The 21,909-nt window shown below is 46.2% G+C and overlaps 1 protein-coding gene across 12 annotated transcripts in view; it reads right to left on the bottom strand.

The window, feature by feature from the left end:
• Rgs6 (regulator of G protein signaling 6) overlaps positions 1-21,909 on the bottom strand; it is a 543,914-nt gene that overhangs the window by 85,715 nt on the left and 436,290 nt on the right. For all 12 annotated transcript variants that reach the window (XM_006973072.4, XM_015991902.3, XM_015991908.3 and 9 more), the window contains 7 exons: positions 20,497-20,548; positions 12,673-12,737; positions 8,938-9,014; positions 6,192-6,273; positions 4,731-4,805; positions 2,693-2,791; positions 1,648-1,709 (listed from right to left, as the gene is read on the bottom strand). In XM_006973072.4, the coding sequence (XP_006973134.1) occupies positions 1,648-1,709; positions 2,693-2,791; positions 4,731-4,805; positions 6,192-6,273; positions 8,938-9,014; positions 12,673-12,737; positions 20,497-20,548 (512 nt within the window). The remainder of the gene's footprint in view (positions 1-1,647; positions 1,710-2,692; positions 2,792-4,730; positions 4,806-6,191; positions 6,274-8,937; positions 9,015-12,672; positions 12,738-20,496; positions 20,549-21,909) is intronic.

Raw genomic sequence — 21,909 nt, 5'->3', positions numbered from 1 at the left:
GTCACAATGGTGAGGTGGCACTACTGGCCTCTAGTGGACAGAAGTTACGAATACTGTTTTATCTTAGATTGCACAGGACATTAGAAAAGCAACAAACACTTGTCTGGCCCAGAATGTCAATAACTAACTCCATTTTTAAGAAAGCCAACAGGATAGAGAGAGATGGCTCAGCTGTTAAGAACATACACTACATGTGTAGAGAACCCCAGTTGGGTTTTTAGCACCCACACTGGGCAGCTAACAACCACCTGTACTTCCAGCTCCAGGGAATCCAATGTTCTCTTCGTGCTTCTGCAGACAGCTGCATGCACATGCATGTTTCCCCATACACACAGGCACTCACAATTAAAAATTTAAAAAAATCTTTATGAATACAAATAGACTGGACCTGGGGGTGGGGAATTCCGGGGGGGGGGGGGGCGCGGGTGACCCAGTTCCTCAGGAGGCTGAGCCAGGAGGATTCTGAGTTCAAGGCCTGCCTGAACTATAGAGAGAGTTCAAAGACATCCCAGGTAACTTAATGAGATTCTCATCTCAAAAAAAAAGAAAAAAAAAAAAAAAAAAGAAAAGTCAACAGAGATCTTGGGATATAGGTTATAGTTTGTGCCTATAGTTTGTGAGATTCAAAACACCTAACACCAGAATAACAACAAATATGTAAGGGGGAGCACATAGGTACACATACAAGTAGACATATAAGATGCCAAACCCACAATGTCCTTGGTGTCCCAAGCACAGCAGTAATTCAGACTTTGGGGTTGGGGTCGGGGTTTTCTAAGTTCCCATTTGTCATTGTTTATTCAGGAAGAAGATGCAGCTTAAGCCAGGGGCCAGCAGAGAGAGCCTTAGTGGTAGGTGACACAGCCAGTACCCTGTGTGATCTAAACTTAAAGGACTCAGTTGACCCGATATGCCATACATACTAAGGCCTGATTTACACCTTGGATCCCTTCCGAAACTGGGCGGTGCTTTAATGGCAGCCTATGGATGAACAAGTGTAAAGTTCTGACTGCCTGATTAGATTTATTCCGTACAGAATCCCCAGGTGGTCTCTTTATCGAAGTGTTCAAAAACAGACCATTTAGTTGATAAAATTGAATCTCCCACGTGGTCATGGAGTGGAACCAGCTACCAATGTGGAGGCACAGTACAGGATCTGCTGCAGAGGCCAGGCTGCAGGGGCCAGCTATTTTCTGTACAGTTGACTCAGTGCCGTCCAGTGGTTGATGGTATGTGGAGGAGGGACGCTTCTCAGGAATCTAGTCCTCTGCTGTTTATGTGGCCAGTACTTCAAAGGGCACGCATAACATCTTTCCCTTATAAAATGAATCTGGGCATTTTATAGCTGAAAAGGGTGTGATCTCATTTGAATCAAAGGACTGAAGACAAAGGCCCATCATGGAGATTTTAAAGGCATTCTTCCCTGATTGACGAGGTCCAATGGCGGAAGCTTAAGCAAGAGAGCATGTCTTGCTTAAGGGAGGCCTGCTATCTTAGCTACGCTTACACAGGACTGGGTTTTCCCACATCAGATTTAAGGGGTATCTACAGCCCGACTCTTGAAGCTGAACACACTTGCTAAGGAGAACCCTGTGACATTTCCCTTTATAAAACAAGCACATGGCAATACCATTGGGGGCAGCATACCTTTCGGCCACTTTGGACATTTTCAAACAATGTCTGTCAATCTGTGCGTTCAAAAACGTTATCTGGCGGAAAGAGAGAACATGGGTGCTGAGGCCAGAACAGAACTTGATTTTCCTTCATCCCACGAACCCAAATCCTGCAGTCACACCAAGGTCTAAACCCCTCCTCAGACAACACCCCCACCCCCGTAGCTGGAACTCCTACAACCAATTTCCCCTTTTGGAAATCCCTGCCACACTGAAGATTCGAGTACAATTTAGCTTATGTCTAATTTTCACCTGTTCATAACTATCATTTAATCTTTACTCCCCACCCCCAATTATTCACTCAAAAGACAGCCTGCAAGTCTCCAGAGCTTGGCAACAGACATTAGGCATACTATAAAAATCTTTTTTCATACTAAGCCCCAGTAACAGTTCCTCTGCCTAGTTTCCACGTGTAAATCGTACCCATGTATTGGTTGTGTTTGACTAGAAACATCGAATAGCTATTTTGCATCTGTCTCTTTCTTTCTTCCCACCTAAGCATAAGCTTATCAAGGAAAGGCATTTCAAGTTATTCCTTTGCCCAACCCCTGTCAGAAGCCAGGAAGGCATAACAAAGAGTAGACTTCAGAAAGGGGCAATGCCTTCAGCCACTCTGTTAACCTGGCTTCCTCATCACGACAGAAAATAACATGTAACTGAAGGATGCTGCAATGACTTTGGGATGGGGTTCTTTTTATTCTTATGCTTTCTCTTTGAATCTTAGAAATATACAGGGAGAGATCCTGAACTGGTGCACTCTGGAAGTTCATTATAATGTTAAGTTCTCCAGGATGGGACATTCACCTTTCTTTCTCTAGTTCCCACAGCAGGCACTGGGAGGCCTTGACCTGAAAAGTCAGTATGCCCCTGGGAGAGCTCAGTCACATAATAACTGCTAGAGAAGCTTGGTGGAGAATTTTTCAAGCTTTTGTGAAATGTCACACACAGGATCAAGTCATCCAACAGCTGGGTTCTGCTGTCCATGGATCACACCAGGAGCGTCACGCCCACTCACTCACCTGTTTTCGAATGTCATCCTTTGTCGTTTTCCTGATCGGCTGGCTTGGTATGTGCACTGGACTCTGTGACTGGGACTCTTCAGTGACACCATACACTGACTAGAAGAGGAAGCAAAAATCCAAAGCACACACTCTCAGTGTTGTGAGCAGACCAGGAGCTAAACCATTGTCTCATTCTTTCAACTGTCTCCGTGGCATCCAGCCACGTGGCTGGCCTCTGTTTGCATTTCTCCCATGGTAGACCTCTTGAGGGACCACATCCTCTTTGGGTTGCATCAGTGGGAAAAATCCTTCATTCCTCGAGGAAATGGTCTCCTTGGGTGGCGCTGTTTCTCTTAACAGCCCAGAGGCCAACTAACTTCAAAGATCAGTTGGGGGTCCTCCATAGAGAAGTGCATGGCTGAACCCCACCCACCCCAGATGGACTGACTCAGGATTCTCATGGGTGGGTTTGGGAGTCTGTACTTTAAACAAAGACCCCAGGTGATTTGGGGTCAACACTGAGCTCAAGAACATAGCTGAAAGGTACATTAAAAATTCCCCATGGGTATCCTGCTGGTCAGCGACGCCACGCCCATCTGGTGTAACGTTGAGGTGCCAGGCTTCCTGACTAGTGCTCCTTCTAAATTAAGCAGTTTTCTGGCCTCAGTTTCTATACAAGCCCACAGTTATGGCTGCTGTCAAGTTGTTCCTAGTGTTATAATCAGGGAAAGAAACAGCCCTGAAGGATACGCTTCTATACAATCACAAAGGCTCAGATGACTACACAGAGCTTCATAGAATTCTGGGATATTAGAATTAGGGGTCCTTAAAGACTAAGTAAGGACAGTTAAAACTAGAGGTTTAAAATACAGCAAAGTGGGTATTTTACCCAATGAACAAATTACATAAGTAAACTCAAGAAGTATGTACCTGGGGTTTCAGTCTCTCTGTGTCTGTCTGTCTGTCTGTCTGTCTGTCTCTCTCTCTCTTACACACATACACACACACACACACACACACACACACACACACACACACACACATTCTTGTCTAAATATCTGAAATCCTACCAAATCCCAAATACCACAAGAAGAAAACAAGAGGAAAATTCTACACCTCATCTCATGGAATAGGTTCTGATCAAAACCCAGGACCACTGGAAATATTATGTACCATTACCTTTGGGCTGTGCACAATGAAGCAAGTGAGTTTTGTACTCAGATTTGGGTCCTACCCTCTAAGCTTGATAGGCATATTTGAGTATTCCAAACACTGAAACGCTTCTGATCCGAAGTCCTCTGGGTTCATCCTTGGTTATTATGTGACTTGGGGACATTTGGGGACATACTCTACCCTTCTGAAATTAGTGTTAAGAGCACAGCCATGTTCTCCCGTAGCATGGTCTTTGGAGAGGGTGAGCGTATTGATGGAGGAAGTCTGAGTATGGTCTCCATGGAGATGCTGTGGCCACTACTACCCGTTTTAGTCTAGTGAGAGACAAGGGATTCTGGGGTCATTCAAAGCAGGCCAAGATGGTGATGTGGGTTTTGACAATTTAGCCCTGTTTAGACTCTCCCATTTGCTTCTAAGAACCCAGCCCTTTGTGCCTGCAGGCTCTTCCGGGTTTTATTCCAGTGATTTCTTCTCTTCACTGCAGCCTCCCCAGAGCCAGCGGCTATTTGCTCTTCGTCTCAGGGGACCCTGCTTATATAAAGCCTCTGGGGAGCCACACTCTGCCTTAGCTGCACCTCCAGGGGCTCCTACACTTTCCCATTTTTTTTTTCCTAACATAGCACAATAGCCCCGTGGCCTGCGTTCTGGTTTCATCCCCTTCAAGACTATGGGGATCCTGAGATCTGGAACTTAACCCCAACAATTTGCACGGTGCTTAGAACACACCAGCCACCCAACAAATATTTCCAGAATTTATAAATAAAAGGATTTCACAAAGATAAAGTGCAAGCAGAATGACAAGCGGAAACACCAGTATGAGAAGAATACCAGAAACAGAGTGCTAGCCCCACCAGGAAGTGGTAATTTAACCAAACCAGCGAACCTTTTTAACCTTTTGAGGATTCTTCAGACGTCGACATTTTCTGATATCCATTTCCGTTGTGTTCACACAGCCTGGCTGAGAGGGAAAAAATAGTATAAATTACTAAGTGAAAATTATGCTTCCAATTGAATCTGAGCAATACCATCAGACCTAATCCTTCCCTTTGCAGATAATGCATAATCTTTTTCTCTTGCCATAATGCATGTTCCTGTGTGGAGTTCTCACTGGAAATACAAAATATGACCTTATAATCAGGATTCCTTATGGAGGGTCTAATATACATTTCTGCCATCAAACCTATGTTTCAAGTGGCCACAGTGCCTTGGGAATAGCCTTTGTTGTATTACATCTCTAACCATCTGAAAAAAAATTCCCATGTCAGGATAGGCAGGGTTGTTTTTTGTTTGTTTGTTTGTTTTTGTTTTTGTTTTTGTTTTTGGTATTGTTGCTTTTAATCAGTTTTTAGGAAGGCTGAAATAGTTTGTTCATTTTCAATTCCATTTCCTGGGGGCAACCAGGATCTGTTTTAATAATGTGAAATCAGAGACATAGTCGAGCTTCATTCTGTACTGATTTGTGAATTCATCTACTTGCTGAATTTTCTTTGTAATGTGCAAATCAATGTTCTCAGAGTGTAATGACCATTTACAGACTCGTGCAGAAGAGCAATAATTTTGAGTCACCCTACATAACCATGCCTAGATGAGGCTGAACAGGGAGAAACTCTGCCTTCCTCTTCCACTCCATAAAGCAGCCTTTAGAGGGCTTATTTGGTGCCGGGCTTTCTACATTTTTGTGTTCATCTTGGTGACTTTTCCTTTTTCAGGAGTCTGCAAGCAGGGTATTGTGTAGTGTTCTAAGGGTGAAGGAGACTCCAATGTGTCACAGGAGAAAAGAGAATGGCTGTGATTTGGCCTGAACCACAGTTCTGCCAGTTGTGGGTTCAAAACAGTGAGTCAGCATCATATATTAAATTTGGTGTCTTCACACAAATATGGTGATCAAAATATGTGAACAGTTTCTGGAAGGAAGTTAGCTCACCCAGGAGCAATTCTTCAATATTCACTAATTCAGGGTTTTCAAAGACTTTATAGACCCTAACTACGGTAGATGACAAAGCTTAACAGTATATGAGAAGAGTATCTTAAGACTTGGGGCTTAATGTTGGCAGACACGAACATTGCTAATCTGGAGGAATGGAGACTTTGGAACTCCAAAATTCCTGTCTTGGCATCCCCATTGTTTCCCCATTTCCAGTCCTACATTTTCCCCAGTGTATAATTTTTAAAAGATGGAACTGACATCCCCCCAGGAGATCTATGGAGAGAATATGAAGGAATGGAAAGAGCAATCTCACAAGGCTTAGCAACTATCTTAGGGAGGAGTCACTTGGTCACTACAGACAGTCCTAAAGGATGAGTGGGCAGATCCAGCGCAGGGAACCAAGCAGAACTTCCTCACCACTGGCCTGTGGACATCCCAAAAGGCCCGTTCTTGACTATCCAAAATTTTCCTTTCTGTCTTATCCTTTTTCCGATCAATCCTGAAAGAGTAAAGAGAGGAAGAGGAAGTGTGAAGTGTTTGTACTTTTCTTTCTTTTTTTTTCTCTGCCTCCTCAGCTCTTCTGATCCTGCTCCTAGGGGCTAAGGTTGAACCCAAGACTATTACCACACATCTGGCCCCTCAGAACCTCCACATGTGGCAAGCACTTGTTTTAGGCTGGATTATGAGCTATCATTTGTAAGCCATGAACACAATAGGCAGGCAGGAAGAATAGGCAGTAACAGAGTTGCCCACAAGATGTATCAAGATCTGGGTTACTAAGGACCGAGTTCTCAATCGGTCTGCCGCTACTCCAGAGCCAATTCTGCCTGTGTGACTTGATAAGAAAGGACACAGCCACCTGTTTGCCAACGCTCCATCTCAGACGTGAAAGTTTAAACAGCAGTTAAAATGTCTGTAAAATACTCCAATTATGTGTTTTGAGAGTCACTTAAATCATCTGGATTTCTAAAGGCACAGTAATGGCCCTAGCCTGTGACAAGACCCCAGTGACAAATATCACCAGTCTCAGTTAGGAGAGGCACCAAATGCAGTAGGGGGGATTATTAATGGCAAAGCCAGATTCTGTGTGTTCTAATCGGGAGCCCACAAAAGACCTCCCCCTCCCCCAAGCATGTATCATTTCACATCATCTAAGTAAAAAGCAACTCAGATTAATTGCCATGTGATTTGTGGTTCTCAGCTCTCTTGGGAGCCCTTTAGTTGACTGGACTGAAATAAACCCATAACCACCCCGTGATTCTTGTGATAATTGCTGTGTACTTAAATGGCCCACAATTATTATATAATCACAGAGTTAATCAGAAAAGTTAATGGAGAAAGGCCATATATGTACAAAGTGACAGTTCCCCCCTCCCCTTCATAGTGTGATGCTGTTGGATTCTGGGAGAGCTAATCCATGCTTCTCTTTGCTTCCCAGTGACTTGTGAGCATCTGGACACAGCTCTACCTCAGTCCATCCAGACCTGAGCCCCTCTTCCCACCAGCTCTCCCACCTTCTACTTCCAAGATGGTCTCCTGCAGTCACTTAGGACCTAGTACCTGGTGTCTGCCTTCCCTTGGGGACATCTGGGAACACTGCGCTGGGAAAGAACCAGCAGGTGGCTGGCATCACGGACATGGGAAAAGTAGAGATAACTGAGGGACAGTGACAGCAATGAGGGCATGCGGGCTGCTGGACCAGATGGCCTCAGTTCATTTCCCATGGTGACCATTGGTGATCTATCCTAATCACACCCCCACATCTGACCCTAGGTGTTGAGTAGGGTCACCCCCAGGGCATGAAAGGGCTTCTCGGAAGCTGTATGGGGTCTGTACACCTACAAGGGGTTCTCAGAGACAAGGTCCCTCCTTCTTCCAGCTCAGCCTCCTTCCCATCCCTCTTCTGTCCTCCTTTGCCGATTGGCACCGCTGGCTACGCTAGACACCATCCGTGTGAGGAAAAAGGGAGACCCTATGATAGCAATTATGTGTCCCAGAATTCCATGGGCCTAGGTGACAACTCTGTTTATGGGCTTGGCGGGCGGGGGGGCATTCATTCCCCATGTTTCATGTTTCCTTAAGAAGCAATCTCCATTCTGTTCCAATTCAGTTCCACCTCTCGTTGTCGGTTCATCTGTGCCCTTTGAGGAAGATGAATGGGCTAACCTATTGGGAGATTGGAAGGAGGAAATGAGAAAGCTCAAACTGGGTTAGCCTGAGCTCAGGATATCGGCTCTCTGAGGTAAGCGTACAGGGAGAGTCAGCTCTGTTCTGGCAGAGGGATCCTGTAGATACCCACCTCTGCCCAGGAAGGACATAGCTCCTAAGCCATGTCTCATGATGTAGCTTCAGCCACTGACCCCAGAAGTCTAAATTCTGTGCCTTAGTTTTCCATTAGTTTTCAGCTTCATTCCTATGTGGAAGATGATGAGAGTGAACTTCTCTCTCTTCTGATATAAATACAAAAGGACCCCCCCTAGGTTTCTGAGCACTTGGTCCCAACTATTGTTGCTGTTTGGGGGAGAGTGTGACATAATAGGAGGTGGGCCCTGTAGTGGAAGTGGGTCCCTTGGGGGCAGGCCCTTGGAGGCATAGCCTAGACCTGGTTCTGGTCTAGCTCCCTCAGCTTCCTGATAATCCATGATGTAAGCAGCCACTGCCACACAGCCACTCCCATGATCAAACCACATCTTCCACCATGACGTAGCAAACCCCTACCCGCCCCCCCCCAAACCACACTCCCAAGTAAACCTGTCTTCCTCGAAGTTGTCACAGTATTGAGAAAAGTAACTAAGATATCCTCCTCAAGTTTCAACAGGTTATCTTGTGGAGTCAAGGCCTCTAGCTCGACAATGACCCTGGCCTGGTGTTTTCCAGTCTCTGAGTACAGACATCTTCTGGAAATCTCTGGGCAAACAGGTGCATCTTTGGGCTCTGCATTTGACAGGATTCTTTGTCTGATAAATTTGTCCTAGCAAGACCTCAGTTCTAGCCATGAAACCTGTTCATGAGGGTCTTCCTATTACTTATTCAGTCTCTTCCGGGGGATGAGAGAGACCAGTTCGGGTGGAAACCTCGCTGTGGCCACCACACCCTTACAGCACCTCCAGAGAACTCTAGAGAGTTCTTTTCTCTCCCAGAAGTCCCTGCTGCATCCACCTACTTCACTTGTGCCTCTGCTTGCATAAAGATGAATTCCCACTTCCTTGCAAAGGCTCTCTGGAGTCTTGCTAAGTTTTCCTGGTGAGAAATAAAAATCAATAAGAAGGCATTAATCATCATAAGCTAATATACCAACGTCTATGCTTATTACAAGCCAGCCATTATTTTTGGTTTCCTCCCATCAAAATATCAGGGTCTCAGACTAAAGCCAGTGAACCTGAACCCACATTTAACTTTGCACCAGGCCCAAATGAATTGCTTAACTCTTAATGCTCATTTATAAGTGTATTAAGTCTGAAGTCCCTGGTTCACCCTGATTCATCTCTTCTTGGGTGTTATTTTGAGAACACAAGTCACATAGAGCTTGATATGGAGGCTACTGGAAATGTTGCCCTGATCGCTGTTGGGGAAAGAATGTCAGGGTCATCTCACATCAAGGCTCAGGATGGAACTCTTGAGTATAATTCTTCCAGTGGGGAGCTGGGGAGGCTACAGGGAAGGGGAACCTAGAGCGCTTTACATGGGTACTTTCTAAGATCAGATTTCAGAAGTAGACTAAAGAGTGACTGTTTATGACGTTCATGGAAGGGAAAAAAGAGACAGAAAAAGAAAGGAAGAAAGGAAGGAAGGGAAAGAAGGGGGAGGAAGAAAGGAAAGAAGGAAAGAAGAAGGAAGGAAGATCCTCCATCTAGGATCATCTTTAGAGGGAAAGGGGAGAGATGTTTTTCTCTCAGCCTGCAAACTTTTCTACTGCAGCCTTAGGACAATGAGAAGAGGCATTTGACAGGACCTCTAATGATCTCCCTAATTCTGATTAATGCAGGACTGGAGCCTGTATTATGGTATGTATTTCCACAGAGCTCATGCCAACACTAATTGATTACCCTCATTAGTAGGATATTAATACAAAAAAGCCCTGTTTAAGGAACACACGAATTTGCACCAATGTTTGTGGTACAACTGCTTTTAAAGGAACTATTCCTTTGACGCTTGCACTGTTTATGGGAAGTCCAGCTGGTGATACCTAACTATCAATCACTTGGGGAAGCAGTGAACTATGACTCTGTCATGCTGTGGAATACTAGGCAGCTATTAAAATGGCAACCTAGTTAGTATTACTAACATAGAATGATTCCCTATATATTACAGACTGTGATTAGAAGAAATAACAGGAATAGTTAAAAAATCGTATATACAGAAAAACAGTGGGAGAATCATAAGTCATTTTCTCTCCTTTTTTGCTGTCTGAATTTGTGTTTTCTGCAAAGAATATATGAGGTCACAACATTTTAGTAAAATGAGTATGGTTTAGGAACAAATGCATTTGTAGTTTCTAATCATTTTTATGCAGAATTTCATCCTGGAAAAAAAAACCCTCTATGTTGTATGCTTTACAAATATCAAAACAGACCACTGTAGGACAAAAGACCTGAAAACTGGATAAAACACACCAGAAGTTGATGTGTCATTTCTAAGTGTAATATATTCCTTAAGACAGAAACTTGGGCAAGAGCAACAGAAGATCTGGGAACCTTACTGACATGCTAGGAAGTCACATGGTCATAGCAAAGCTGTCTGCCTTGGGCATGCAGCAATTAAACAGCCAGTTTTGCAAACAGAAGTGATATGACTATTTGGGACATCAGGACACACAGGTAGGAGACCCAGTTCTCAGGATGCAAAGAGTCACAGGCACACTATTGCAGGTTAGGAGACAATCACACAGGATGGTCCGACATGCGATGTGATATGCAAACATTAACCAGATCCTGAGCTCCTAGACAAAAATCTCCTAGCATCCTTCTCTACTCTGCCTCCCAAACACAAGTCTGTGATACCAACAGGCTCAAAGAAGGCAGCATGTCATGTCCAAGCTCTGTTTTCCACTGGCTACGCTTTTACCTTTGGGTGGTGGTGAGGGGAGCCATGGTCTAGATGACTGGCTAGATTTGGACATGGGTATTCAGGAGAGGCAAAGCCTAGCAGAGAAGAGCCTAACTGTGTTTCTTTTGGAAGACTGAGGCAGACAGGGACCTCGGGAAGGTGGTAGGTGTGACGATGCTGTTGATCTCTACTGACAAGGAGGAATTCTCCACTATCCTTAACATTATCTCGTGTCCCCTAGCTGTCACTCTTTAGTTGGTTCAGTTCATCAACACCTGTACCACACATAGTATATGTGTGGGGAGCAGGGGGAGGTACATGAACACATAACCAACTTCCCTGGTTCTCTGTGTTGCCTGTGAAACGTGGTGTGGGGGAAAGATTCTGCAACCAGAAGTTAAACACATATTCACAATGATGTAAGTCTTTGTGTCTTCAGTTTTTTCCCTTTCAAACTCTGCAGCTAGACCAGAGTGAGGAAGCGGAATGTCTAATTCTTGCAAGGAAATATATCTTATGGACAAAGATAGAGGAAGGTAAGTGGACGGGGAAAGAGACTTCCCTTGCCATGGGAGCCTTGTCTTATTTTCCGGATGGGAGTTTGTTCTTGAATTCTGTCTCTACTACTAAGCTCAGGAGAGGGATATAAAGGTGAAATTTTAAATTTTGATCTTAAACTTGTTGTACAGAAAATCTGACAGTTTTCCTTCCAGAAAAAAAAAATGTGAAGCCCAACACATGGATACAGTTATATACCAGAATCAGGACTCAGGACAGTTTCATTACTTCTCCAAGTCTCCTGGGATATCTTTATGGTCATACCCCAACCCATCTCTAACCACAGTTATTGATCTGTTTTCCCTTGTGAGAGATGTGCTGTCTTTGTAAAAGTATCAAACAATGGGATGGATTGCTTAAGACTGGATTCTTTCGCTCAACACGATGCTTCCAATACTTACCCAGTAGTGTATAATAAGAATCAATTCCTTTCTACTGCAGAATACTATTCCATTGTATGGATGTAACTATATAGTTAGGGTACTAAGTACATTGTTGGATGTACCTAGTAAGTTAGGTACCTTTGTCTATTAAGATGTATTTGGGTTGTTTTCAGCCTTGGGGCACCACATATAAAGCTAATATAGACAGTAACACGATAATTTTGATGTGGAATGGGTTCTGATTTCTCTACTTGATTGCATGTGGTAACTGTATATTCAGCTTTATAAGAAATTGCCAAAACATGTACCATTTTTCCCATTCTCCCAGTAACACAAAAGAGCGTGTCCCACATGTTCACTGACACTCAGTGTCAGCTACACCTTCCGTCTTAGCCATTTATATAGGTGTAATGGCACCTCACCATGGATTCAATCTGTTTCTCAGATGGCTAAGGGTGTTGAGCATCTTCTCATGTGTTTATCTGTCATCTTTCATCCTCTTTGGTAAAATATCTGTATAAGTTCTGTACCCATCTTTATGCCATTTACTTATTTATCTAGATTAATATACATATGAGACAGGGTCTCACCACATAGCCCAGGCTGGCATAGCCCAGGTTGGCCTCAAACTCACAATACTCCTGTCTCAGTTCCCTGGGTGCTGAGATTACAGGTATGTTCCACCAGGACCCACCTGAACCATATATTTTTAGCTGTTGAAGTTTGAGAGTTATTTATACAAGGATGCAATGTGACTGTCATGGCGAGAGGAGCGATAAAGGATTCACACAAGAGACAGCCTTCCCACTGTCTGGAAGGGAGCGCAGGGGGAAGAAAGGAAAACCCCAGGCTTTGACAAAGCTGCAGAGTGGACATTCCTCCCGCCCTGGCCTGGGAGTCACCGTACTCACTGCTTCGTAGTCTGCCAGTTCCAGTCTCGCTTTGTTCTGCATTGTCCTCTTACAGAGGTAGATGGCTGAGGAAGAAGAGGAACCGCCATGTAAAGCCAGCAGTGCCATGGAATGGACCCAGCTTGTGCCTGCCCAGCCAGTCACCCACTATGCTGGTTAGTTACATGTCAACTTGGCACACACTAAAGGTGGGGAGGGAACCTCAGTGAAGAAGAAAAGGCCTCCATAAGGTTGGGATGTACACAAGCCTGCGGGGCATTTTCTTAATCAGTGACTGATGGGGGAGGGCCCAGCCTATTGGTGAAATTCCCAAGCTGGTGGTCCTGGGTTCTATAAGACAGCAGGCTGAGCAAGCCATGAGGGGCAAGCTAGTAAGCAGCACCCCTCCATGGCCTCTGCATTAGCCCCTGCCTCCAGGTTCCTGCGCTATCTGAGCTCCTTTCCTGACTTCCTTTGACGATGAATAGTGTAGAAGTGTGAACCAAATAAACTCTTTCTTCCCCAATTTGCTTTTGGTCATGGTGTTTCATTACAGCAGTTGTAATCCTCACTAAGATAGCCACCTAGACCATGCCAATGAGCAGCTCACCTAGGCCATGCCAATGAGCAGCTCACCTAGGCCATGCCAATGAGCAGCCCACCTAGGCCATGCCAATGAGCAGCCCACCTAGGCCATGCCAATGAGCAGCCCACCTAGGCCATGCCAATGAGCAGCCCACCTAGGCCATGCCAATGAGCAGCCCACCTAGGCCATGCCAATGAGCAGCCCACCTAGGCCATGCCAATGAGCAGCCCACCTAGGCCATGCCAATGAGCAGCCCACCTAGGCCATGCCAATGAGCAGCTCACCTAGGCCATGCCAATGAGCAGCTCACCTAGGCCATGCCAATGAGCAGCTGTCCAAGAGGAACAGCTTTTCAAAGTGGATGTCATCGCATCTGTCACTCCCCTTCTTCCCTCTGCTGTGCACCGAACACCCTCTGCCCAGGGTGACCTTTCACAAGCATGACCATGACCTGCATTGCGTCCTCAGTGACAAAGAACGTCTTTAGGGTGCAAACAAGGCCCTTTATCATCCCATCTTGTCTTGTCAAACCTCCTCTCCTCTCCTCTCTCTCCCGCAAGCTTTAGGAAGTCACCCCTCTTAGTTCCACAGGTCAACCTTCAGTGGCTTCCCTCAGGAGACCCTGTATCCTTCTTTTGTCTTGAAACAGGGTCTCCCACTGGGACTTGGGGCTTGTGAATGAGTGCCAGGATCCTCCTGTCTCTGCCTCCCCAGCATGGGGTTTACAAGTGTGCACCACCACATCCCGCTTTTCATGTGGGTGAGGGGCTTGAACTGAAGTCCCTCATAATCACACAGCAAGCATTTCACACTACATCACGGGCCCCCCCCCCCCCCCGCCTTAATCCCACTGATATCTGCAAGGTTAGCCCAGTGTTCCAGAGAGCATCCATATACCTTCAAGGACACAACCCAGTCTCACTGCATTCCTGTTAACTGGGGTGTCCCCTGCTCTAGCCTGAAGGCTCTTTAGGGACACAGGCTGTGTCTTACCCAGCTGCAGCCCTGCCCCTGGCCCCCAGGCCTGTTTTGCCAGAGAAAGAGCAGAGGAAAGGAAGGACAACATAGGCCTGTCCAAGGAAGGGTTCTTAACCCCACATTACCAGAATGTTCTTTCTCAAACACGATCTTCACCTTTCCTCTCTATCTCTGCTTCTTCAGTGTTGTCCTCCTTTTTAGTGCAAGAAGGGGAAGCAGGAGGTGACTATTGTGAGTGACCATGAGGATGGACCACAGCCTGGGCCTGCCCGCTAGGCAATGCCTTGCTGGTTCAAATGACTGACTTGTCGTCCCCCCCCCCCGCCCCCCCCCCCCCCCCGGAAGCTTAAGATTCTGGGAATGCTGTGGCTAGCAGCTTTCTTTCCAGTATGCAGTATGCTCACACTTGTGTATTCTACAGTCTGTGCTGCCCAGGGCCAGCTGTGGGCTGTGGTTGTCCCCAAATCTGCTTATGTCAGTTCAGGTGTACTCACTATTTTAACAACAACACAGACACATGCGTATATACACACACACACCAGACATAAAGATTTTTCCGTTTAACAACAGTGGGAAAGCTGAATGGATGTACTAGAAACCACAGTTATGGATTGCAAATTTCTGATCTTTTCCTAGGCTGGTGAGGTGTGAAGTGTCACTCTCTTGGGAGGCTGGGCAGTGGCAGCGAGCCATGGTGCCCACAAGCTCACTAGGGGAAAGAATTAATACCGTGCAGTGTGCCGAGTTGCTAAGTGAGGGATTCTGGTAGGTGGATGTGTATTTTGATGTGGGATATTTGCAGGTTACATTGGGAATATCAGTATATAACCTTATTACACGTTGAGGACTATCAGTACCAATGAAATTACTGTTCAAAGAAAGAGTGGTTGTGTCTCTGAAGACATCGCTAAATGGTTTGGAACTTGGAACGAGCTAATAAATCAAGAAGAGTTGACTGAGGTAATTGCTGGTGAATTTGTTACAGAGGAGGCATCTGGAAAAAAAAAGCAACAAAAATGTGGGAAGGGCCAATATTTACATGGTTTAAAAAATTCTTAATGCAGCTTAATAATATTCAAACTGGATAGTTTCTTTAAAAAAGAAACCCAAGTCTTTGGAAGCTACAGTCAAAGAACAGTCCTCGATCTTACCATAGAATGCCATATGTTCCTTTGTATAACATATTCATCTAGAACAGTGGTTCTCAACCTTCCTAAGGCTGCAACCCTTTAATACACTTCCTCATGTTGTGGTGACCTCCAACCACAAAATTATTATTGTTTTTTGCTACTTCATAACTTTAGTTTTGCTACCGTTATGAATCATAATGTAAATTTGATATGCAGGATATCTGATATGCGACCCCAAAAGGGGCTGTGACCCACAGGCTGAGAACTGCTGATCTGGAGGGCTTGAAGTACCTGCCCACGTGTCTTCCGGGTTTCACTTTACTAGCTCTTGCCATGAACTGAGCATCCAGAAGTCTGCATTGTGCCTGATAAAGAACTGTCAGCTCTGAACAAAGTGCCTCTCTCAGCTCCTAGGGCCACAGACAGCCTGTGGGATTGGGGTAATCAAGCCAGAAGCTTGGCATGCCACCCGCCTCATCTCCATCCCTGGTGAGTCAATGGAGGTGGCAGCTACTTTGACAAAGCGTTTTCTGTTGGTCGAATGTGAAACTCAGAGATGGCTAACTTAAGAGCCAGGAATAGCAGGGTGGCTCGGTGGGTATGGAGGCTTGGTATTCAGAATCCAAGTAAAAGGCTATAAATGAATATGTGTGGATGCATAGGGCTGAATATTCCCTGTAACTCCAGCGCGGTGAGGAGCAGAGCCAGGAGTCTTATTTGCACTCATTGGTCACGACTCTAGTTCCAGATTTGGTGAGAAACCCTGGATCAAAACATAACGTTGAGAGTCATAGGATGGGATACCTGGTATCCTATTCTAGCTTCCACATGCATACAAGTGGGTGTCCCCCTGCACCCACACACACATGCATACACCCCTTATTCCCCCAAAGTAGATAGAGCAGGGAGGGGGTAATGCAGATTTTGACTATGGGTTTATGCAGGTGGGATCATCCCAAGAAATTACTATCCTGGGTCAGAATGGCCAGACAGGTTATAGAGTGCTGAGCAAGGAACACAAGGCTGGTGCTGTAGCTGCTGACCATGAGCCCACAGGCTTGGATTTCCACACCAGAAACCTGTTCACCACAGGGAACAGGTGGTCTTGGCACTTACAGGCTTGTCTGTACCATTGGGTAGCTTTCTCCAGAGCGCTGGTTCCAGTGACCTCTAGTGGTGATAGCCAGTCCTGCAAGAGGACCTCTGGGGAATGTGAAGCCCCACACTGGCTTGTCCTATTTGTCTGTCTGTCTGCCTGCCTATCTATCTATCTATCTATCTATCTATCTATCTATCTATCTATCTATCTATCTATCTATCTATCTATCTATCTATCTATCTATCTATCTATCTAATCTACCTATCATATATCTATCATTTATTTATTTTTTATTTATATTAAAAATTAGTTATCTCTACCTCCAAACTTCACCTCGGCTTCACTTGGATGTGCTCACTGCAATGTGTCACCCTAACAAGAACACATTGTGTCTAACACACCAAATAGGGAACAGATTCACGTACTGTTAAGACGTGAATGGGACTGAGTTATACCAATGACTCAGGGGTAAAGGAGTTTGCTGTCAAGTCCGGCAACTTGAGCTCAGTCCCTGGAGGCCATAGGGTGAAAGGAGAGAACTGACTCCTGCAAGTCGTGTGTGTGTGTGTGTGTGTGTGTGTGTGTGTGTGTGTCCACAACTGTGTCTAATGTGTGTGTGTGTGTGTGTGTGTGTGTGTCCACAACTGTGTCTAATGTGTGTGTGTGTGTGTGTGTGTGTATGCACGCGCGGACACACATGCACACACATACACACACAATGAGTGTAATGAACTAAACTGTTTTTTTTTTTTTTAAAGATATCTGGAACTGATCTATTTCAATGAACACAAAACCTGATCCATTCACACAGTCACGTGACAACAGCACCTGCTCATGCTGAGCTTAGCAACTACCAGGCTCTGCCTCAGGGACTTTACAGATGTGAACTCTGCATAGTCCTCATGATAACTCTACCAGGTAGGTTTGGTTAGGATCCCCACATTTAAGCAAATGAAGGGACTTTCACAAGTCATTCCTCATTGCTAGGCATCCAAAAGGGCTCCCAGAGATGGTCGAGTCAGCCGGACCTTCTCTATGTGACTACTAGGGCTTTTATTACATAATCTGTCTGGGACTGTTCATTTTGATTGTTAACTTGATGGGCTTTAGAGTCACCAAGGAGATGAACTTCTGGGCAAGTCTGTGAGGGTTTTTCTGGGAAGGTTGAACTGTAGAGGGCAGACCCACCCTTCACGTGGATTGTACCATTGCATGGACTGGGGTCCTGTTCTAAACACAGAGGTCACAGCAAACTGAGCACCGGGATTTAGTGGGTCTCCACTTCCTGACTGCAGATGTAATCTGACGGGCTGCTTCACCCTCCTGCAGCCGCGCCTTCCCACCAAGAGAGCCCGACAAACCCTTAGGTCCTTAAGACACTCTGGCTAGGCGTTTTGCCATAGCAGTGAGGCAAACCACAATGTCCTTCCCAAACTATTCAGCTTTCTCGCTCATCTTCCTCCGCCCTCGTCCTGTCTACATGCCACCTTTACTGCTGGGCCAGCAAGACTGTGACTTGGTCAGACTTGTGACGCAGACACTAACACAGAATATATCATTAGCCAATGCTCGTTGAATGAATAAAAGTTTCTGGTCCTTGAGCAATCGAATTCATTCTTTTCCTGAATTCTTAGCTCCAGTCTCACCTCCTTCTGGGGAGAGGACCCTCAAGCAGTCACAATTTTACATCTTTGTAGCAACACCAACATCAGCCGCCACCGTGCCAGGGACTGACATCGCCCAGGAGAGTGTTGACACCTTACTGTGCCACACAACAAAGCTCACCTGATTCACTCAATCCCAACAAAGCAGACCCAGGAAACAAACAATGAAGTTGCTCTGGCTTTAATATGAGGTTCCAAGGCACAGAGAGGTTAGGGAACTTGTGGAGATCACACAGGACCAGTTGATTCTGAGGGTCCTCTTTGCCCTATTCTCTCTTGGGAAGCTGGCTCTCTGACTAAACCGGCTCAGAGTTCCTTTCTTTTTATTTTCCCACCTGAGACTTCGCCATAGACTGAGGCACAGGAACGCAAAATAATTTTATGTTAAGGGCATCCTGAAGTCATCCGCTGTTTCCACCTCTGCTGAGGCTGTCCACTACTATTCTGACGTGGAGCTCTGTGGAGAAAATTCTGAGAGGGAGAAAAATCTGTCCTGCTGTCCTCAGTGTAAGATGGTTGGATATATTTTACTTGTTTTGATCCAGGTGCCTGGTCTGACTCCACCTCCTGGCCCCTGCCTGAGGGGCACATGTCGATGGAACGGAGATTTAATTATTGAGATGAGGAAACAGGTCAGTCCTTCAACCTGATGCGCTTGCTCTATGGCAAAACACAGCTCCCACCCTGAGCTGGAAGCCTTGCTGGACCTGATCAGCTACTGTGTAGGGAACAGCCATTTGGGAGGGTCACAGTGGTGCCCCAGGATAGATGAGCAGCAGATACCCCCCTGCCCTTCCCCCGAGCACATCCTCTCGATTTATCGGCTCATTAGGCAAGGCCTCACTTGCCTGCATCTCCAGACTGTTCCCAGTGGCCTGGCTGCATCCCACACACCCGTGTTTCCAAACAGCAGCTTGCCCTGCAGCTCTCCCTGAGGTTCCCCGACCACCCAGTCCCCACAGCTGCAGCTGCTTTCCTGTCCCTCAGTTCTGCAAAGATCCAAGGGAGAAGCTCCTGGGCTCCCTCAGTGCCCTGGTCCTCAGGAGAGCCATGGTCTAGCCTGCACCAGCAGCCGCAAGGATGCCAGGCCAAGGGGTGGTGCTGTTGACATGGACGCCAGGCAGGACACACACAGGCACAGGAGTGGGAATGGGCTGGAGTCACTCAGATCTGAGTTCAAACTCTGTTTCCAGGGAGTGTCTATTGATCACCTTTAATGAAGAACCAGAACCAGGACCTGGAGAGGTGGTTCAAGAGTTAAGAGTACTTTTTGCTCTCCCTGAGGACCACAGATGGGTTCCCAGCACCCATATCCAGTGGTTCATAAAAACCTGGAACTCCAGCTTCAAGGGATCTGATGGCCTCTCCTGGCCTCCATGTGTACTACACACACGTGGTATATACACACAGACAAGCAAGCACATACACATAAATGAAAATAAATAGCTTTAAAATGCTGTGTGGCAAATTGTAGGAAGGGACCAGAACCAGGCTGAAGTATAGCTTAGCACATATAAGGCTGTGGATTCGAACCCAGTACTGCAAGAGAACCCACTTCAGTCCAAACTAAACAAATGAAAAGATCTTGAGCGGTAACAAGACCCCAAACAGCACTGTAAGTAAAGATTTACTGAACACCACATATATCCTGTGCCACAGATCTCACCCTGGGGGTGATGTGAATGCCCAGGGCAGACCAGCCCCGCCCTCTTGGGACTCACTATCAACTGGGAATTCAGACAAATGTGATCCTGTGAGGACATGGACATTCTGGGTCTCAAGGTTCCTTTTTTTTTTTTTTTTTTTAACCTTAAGTTAAAGACAACATAATTTCTTTAGAGAATTGGTTCATGGAAAATATTAAATAGTCTCTATGAGACTGTGGCAATACAGTTGTCCATCCCTGTATGCTTGATCTCTCTCTCTCTCTCTCTCTCTCTCTCTCTCTCTCTCTCTCTCTCTCTCTCTCTCCTTCTCTCCTCTTAACTAACAACTATCAAAATCACCAGTGAGACTTCCAACTATCAAAATCACCAATGAGTTCTTAGTAAATTTTTACAAGTCTATGAGGATAGAAAAGGCCAGGGGAAGGAGCTCCTTGATGCAGCCCTCCCTGATGCCATGTCCTTAGAAGGAGCAATAAAAGCCCCTGTCACTCAGCAATCCCATAAAAACCTGGTCCCTCAGCCCCTTCTCCTGGGAGGACTGCACCGCCCAGTGTGCTGTGTCTTTGTTCACCGTGTAGAACAGGGAACCTGATCTATGTCAGCCAGGGATTAGCAGGCTCAAGAGCCCCTTCCCCCAGCACCATGGTCACCAGGTGCCGAGCATTTGTCTTCAGTACTTCTAGGAGTGACAGGAAGTATAGGTCACATCATCTCTTCTCACCATAGTCAGTGTTCTCAGGTTCCCAGCAGTTTGAAGGCCAGAAGTAAGGAGCCTGCAACAGAGCACAGGACATCAGAACCAGAGGTACACTGCTGTAACTCTGGGAAATGTAAGCTACAGGAAGACACTCCTTTGGCCTGGCACAGGCTGGCACAGGCTGGCACAGTTTCCTCTCTAACCCCTGGGCAGGACCATGTTCCCACAGCCTTTGGCTTGGGCTTTGACCCACTCCGACTCTCTGTCTCTGCTCCCTCTGAGGCAGAGTCTGGGAGAAGGGCTAACAGTGGATGAGGAGGATGAGTGAGCATGTAGCACATGAGGATGCACACGAGGGTGAGACAGACCAAGGACAGTGCTTTCTATCAGGCTCACTCAGATCAGCTTCCTAAGGTCACTAAAGCCATGCTCATCCTCTGAGTGCCCCCATCCCAAGGGGCTTGGATAGTGTCCCCAGTACCCCCGAGTACCCCCTTTGTAAGACGGGTGATAGCCACTCTTGTAGCAGCTTTTCTTCCAGAAGAAACGAGGGAAATATCTGTTCTCATCTGAACCCTAGTCCTCCAGATGTTCTCATCAGGACCCTAGTTCTCCAGGAGATGTTCTCATCTGAACCCTAGTCCTCCAGGAGATGTTCTCATCAGGACCTAGTCCTCCAGATGTTCTCATCTGAACCCTAGTCCTCCAGGAGATGTTCTCATCTGAACCCTAGTCCTCCAGATGTTCTCATCTGAACCCTAGTCCTCCAGGAGATGTTCTCATCTGAACCCTAGTCCTCCAGGAGATGTTCTCATCTGAACCCTAGTCCTCCCGATGTTCTCATCTGAACCCTAGTCCTCCAGGAGATGTTCTCATCTGAACCCTAGTCCTCCAGATGTTCTCATATGAACCCTAGTCCTCCAGGAGATGTTCTCATCTGAACCCTAGTCCTCCAGGAGATGTTCTCATCTGAACCCTAGTCCTCCAGGAGATGTTCTCATCTGAACTCAAATCCTCTAGATGTTCTCATCTGAACCATAGTCCTCCAGATGTTCTCATCTGAACCCTAGTTCTCCAGGAGATGTTCTCATCAGGACCCTAGTCCTCCAGGAGATGTTCTCATCTGAACCCTAGTCCTCCAGATGTTCTCATCTGAACCCTAGTCTTCCAGGAGATGTTCTCATATGAGCCCTAGTTCTCCAGATGTTCTTGTCTGAACCCTAGTCCTCCAGATGTTCTCATCTGAACCCTAGTCCTCCAGGAGATGTTCTCATCAGGACCCTAGTCCTCCAGATGTTCTCATCTGAACCCCAGTCCTCCAGGAGATGTTCTCATCTGAACCCTAGTCCTCCAGATGTTCTCATCTGAACCCCATTCCTCCAGGAGATGTTCTCGTCTGAACTCTAGTCCTCCAGATGTTCTCGTCTGAACCCTAGT

Source organism: Peromyscus maniculatus, chromosome 14 (assembly GCF_049852395.1).
Source record: "Peromyscus maniculatus bairdii isolate BWxNUB_F1_BW_parent chromosome 14, HU_Pman_BW_mat_3.1, whole genome shotgun sequence".
Classification (NCBI taxonomy): domain Eukaryota; kingdom Metazoa; phylum Chordata; class Mammalia; order Rodentia; family Cricetidae; genus Peromyscus; species Peromyscus maniculatus.
This window is presented reverse-complemented; position numbering and strand designations above follow the sequence as displayed.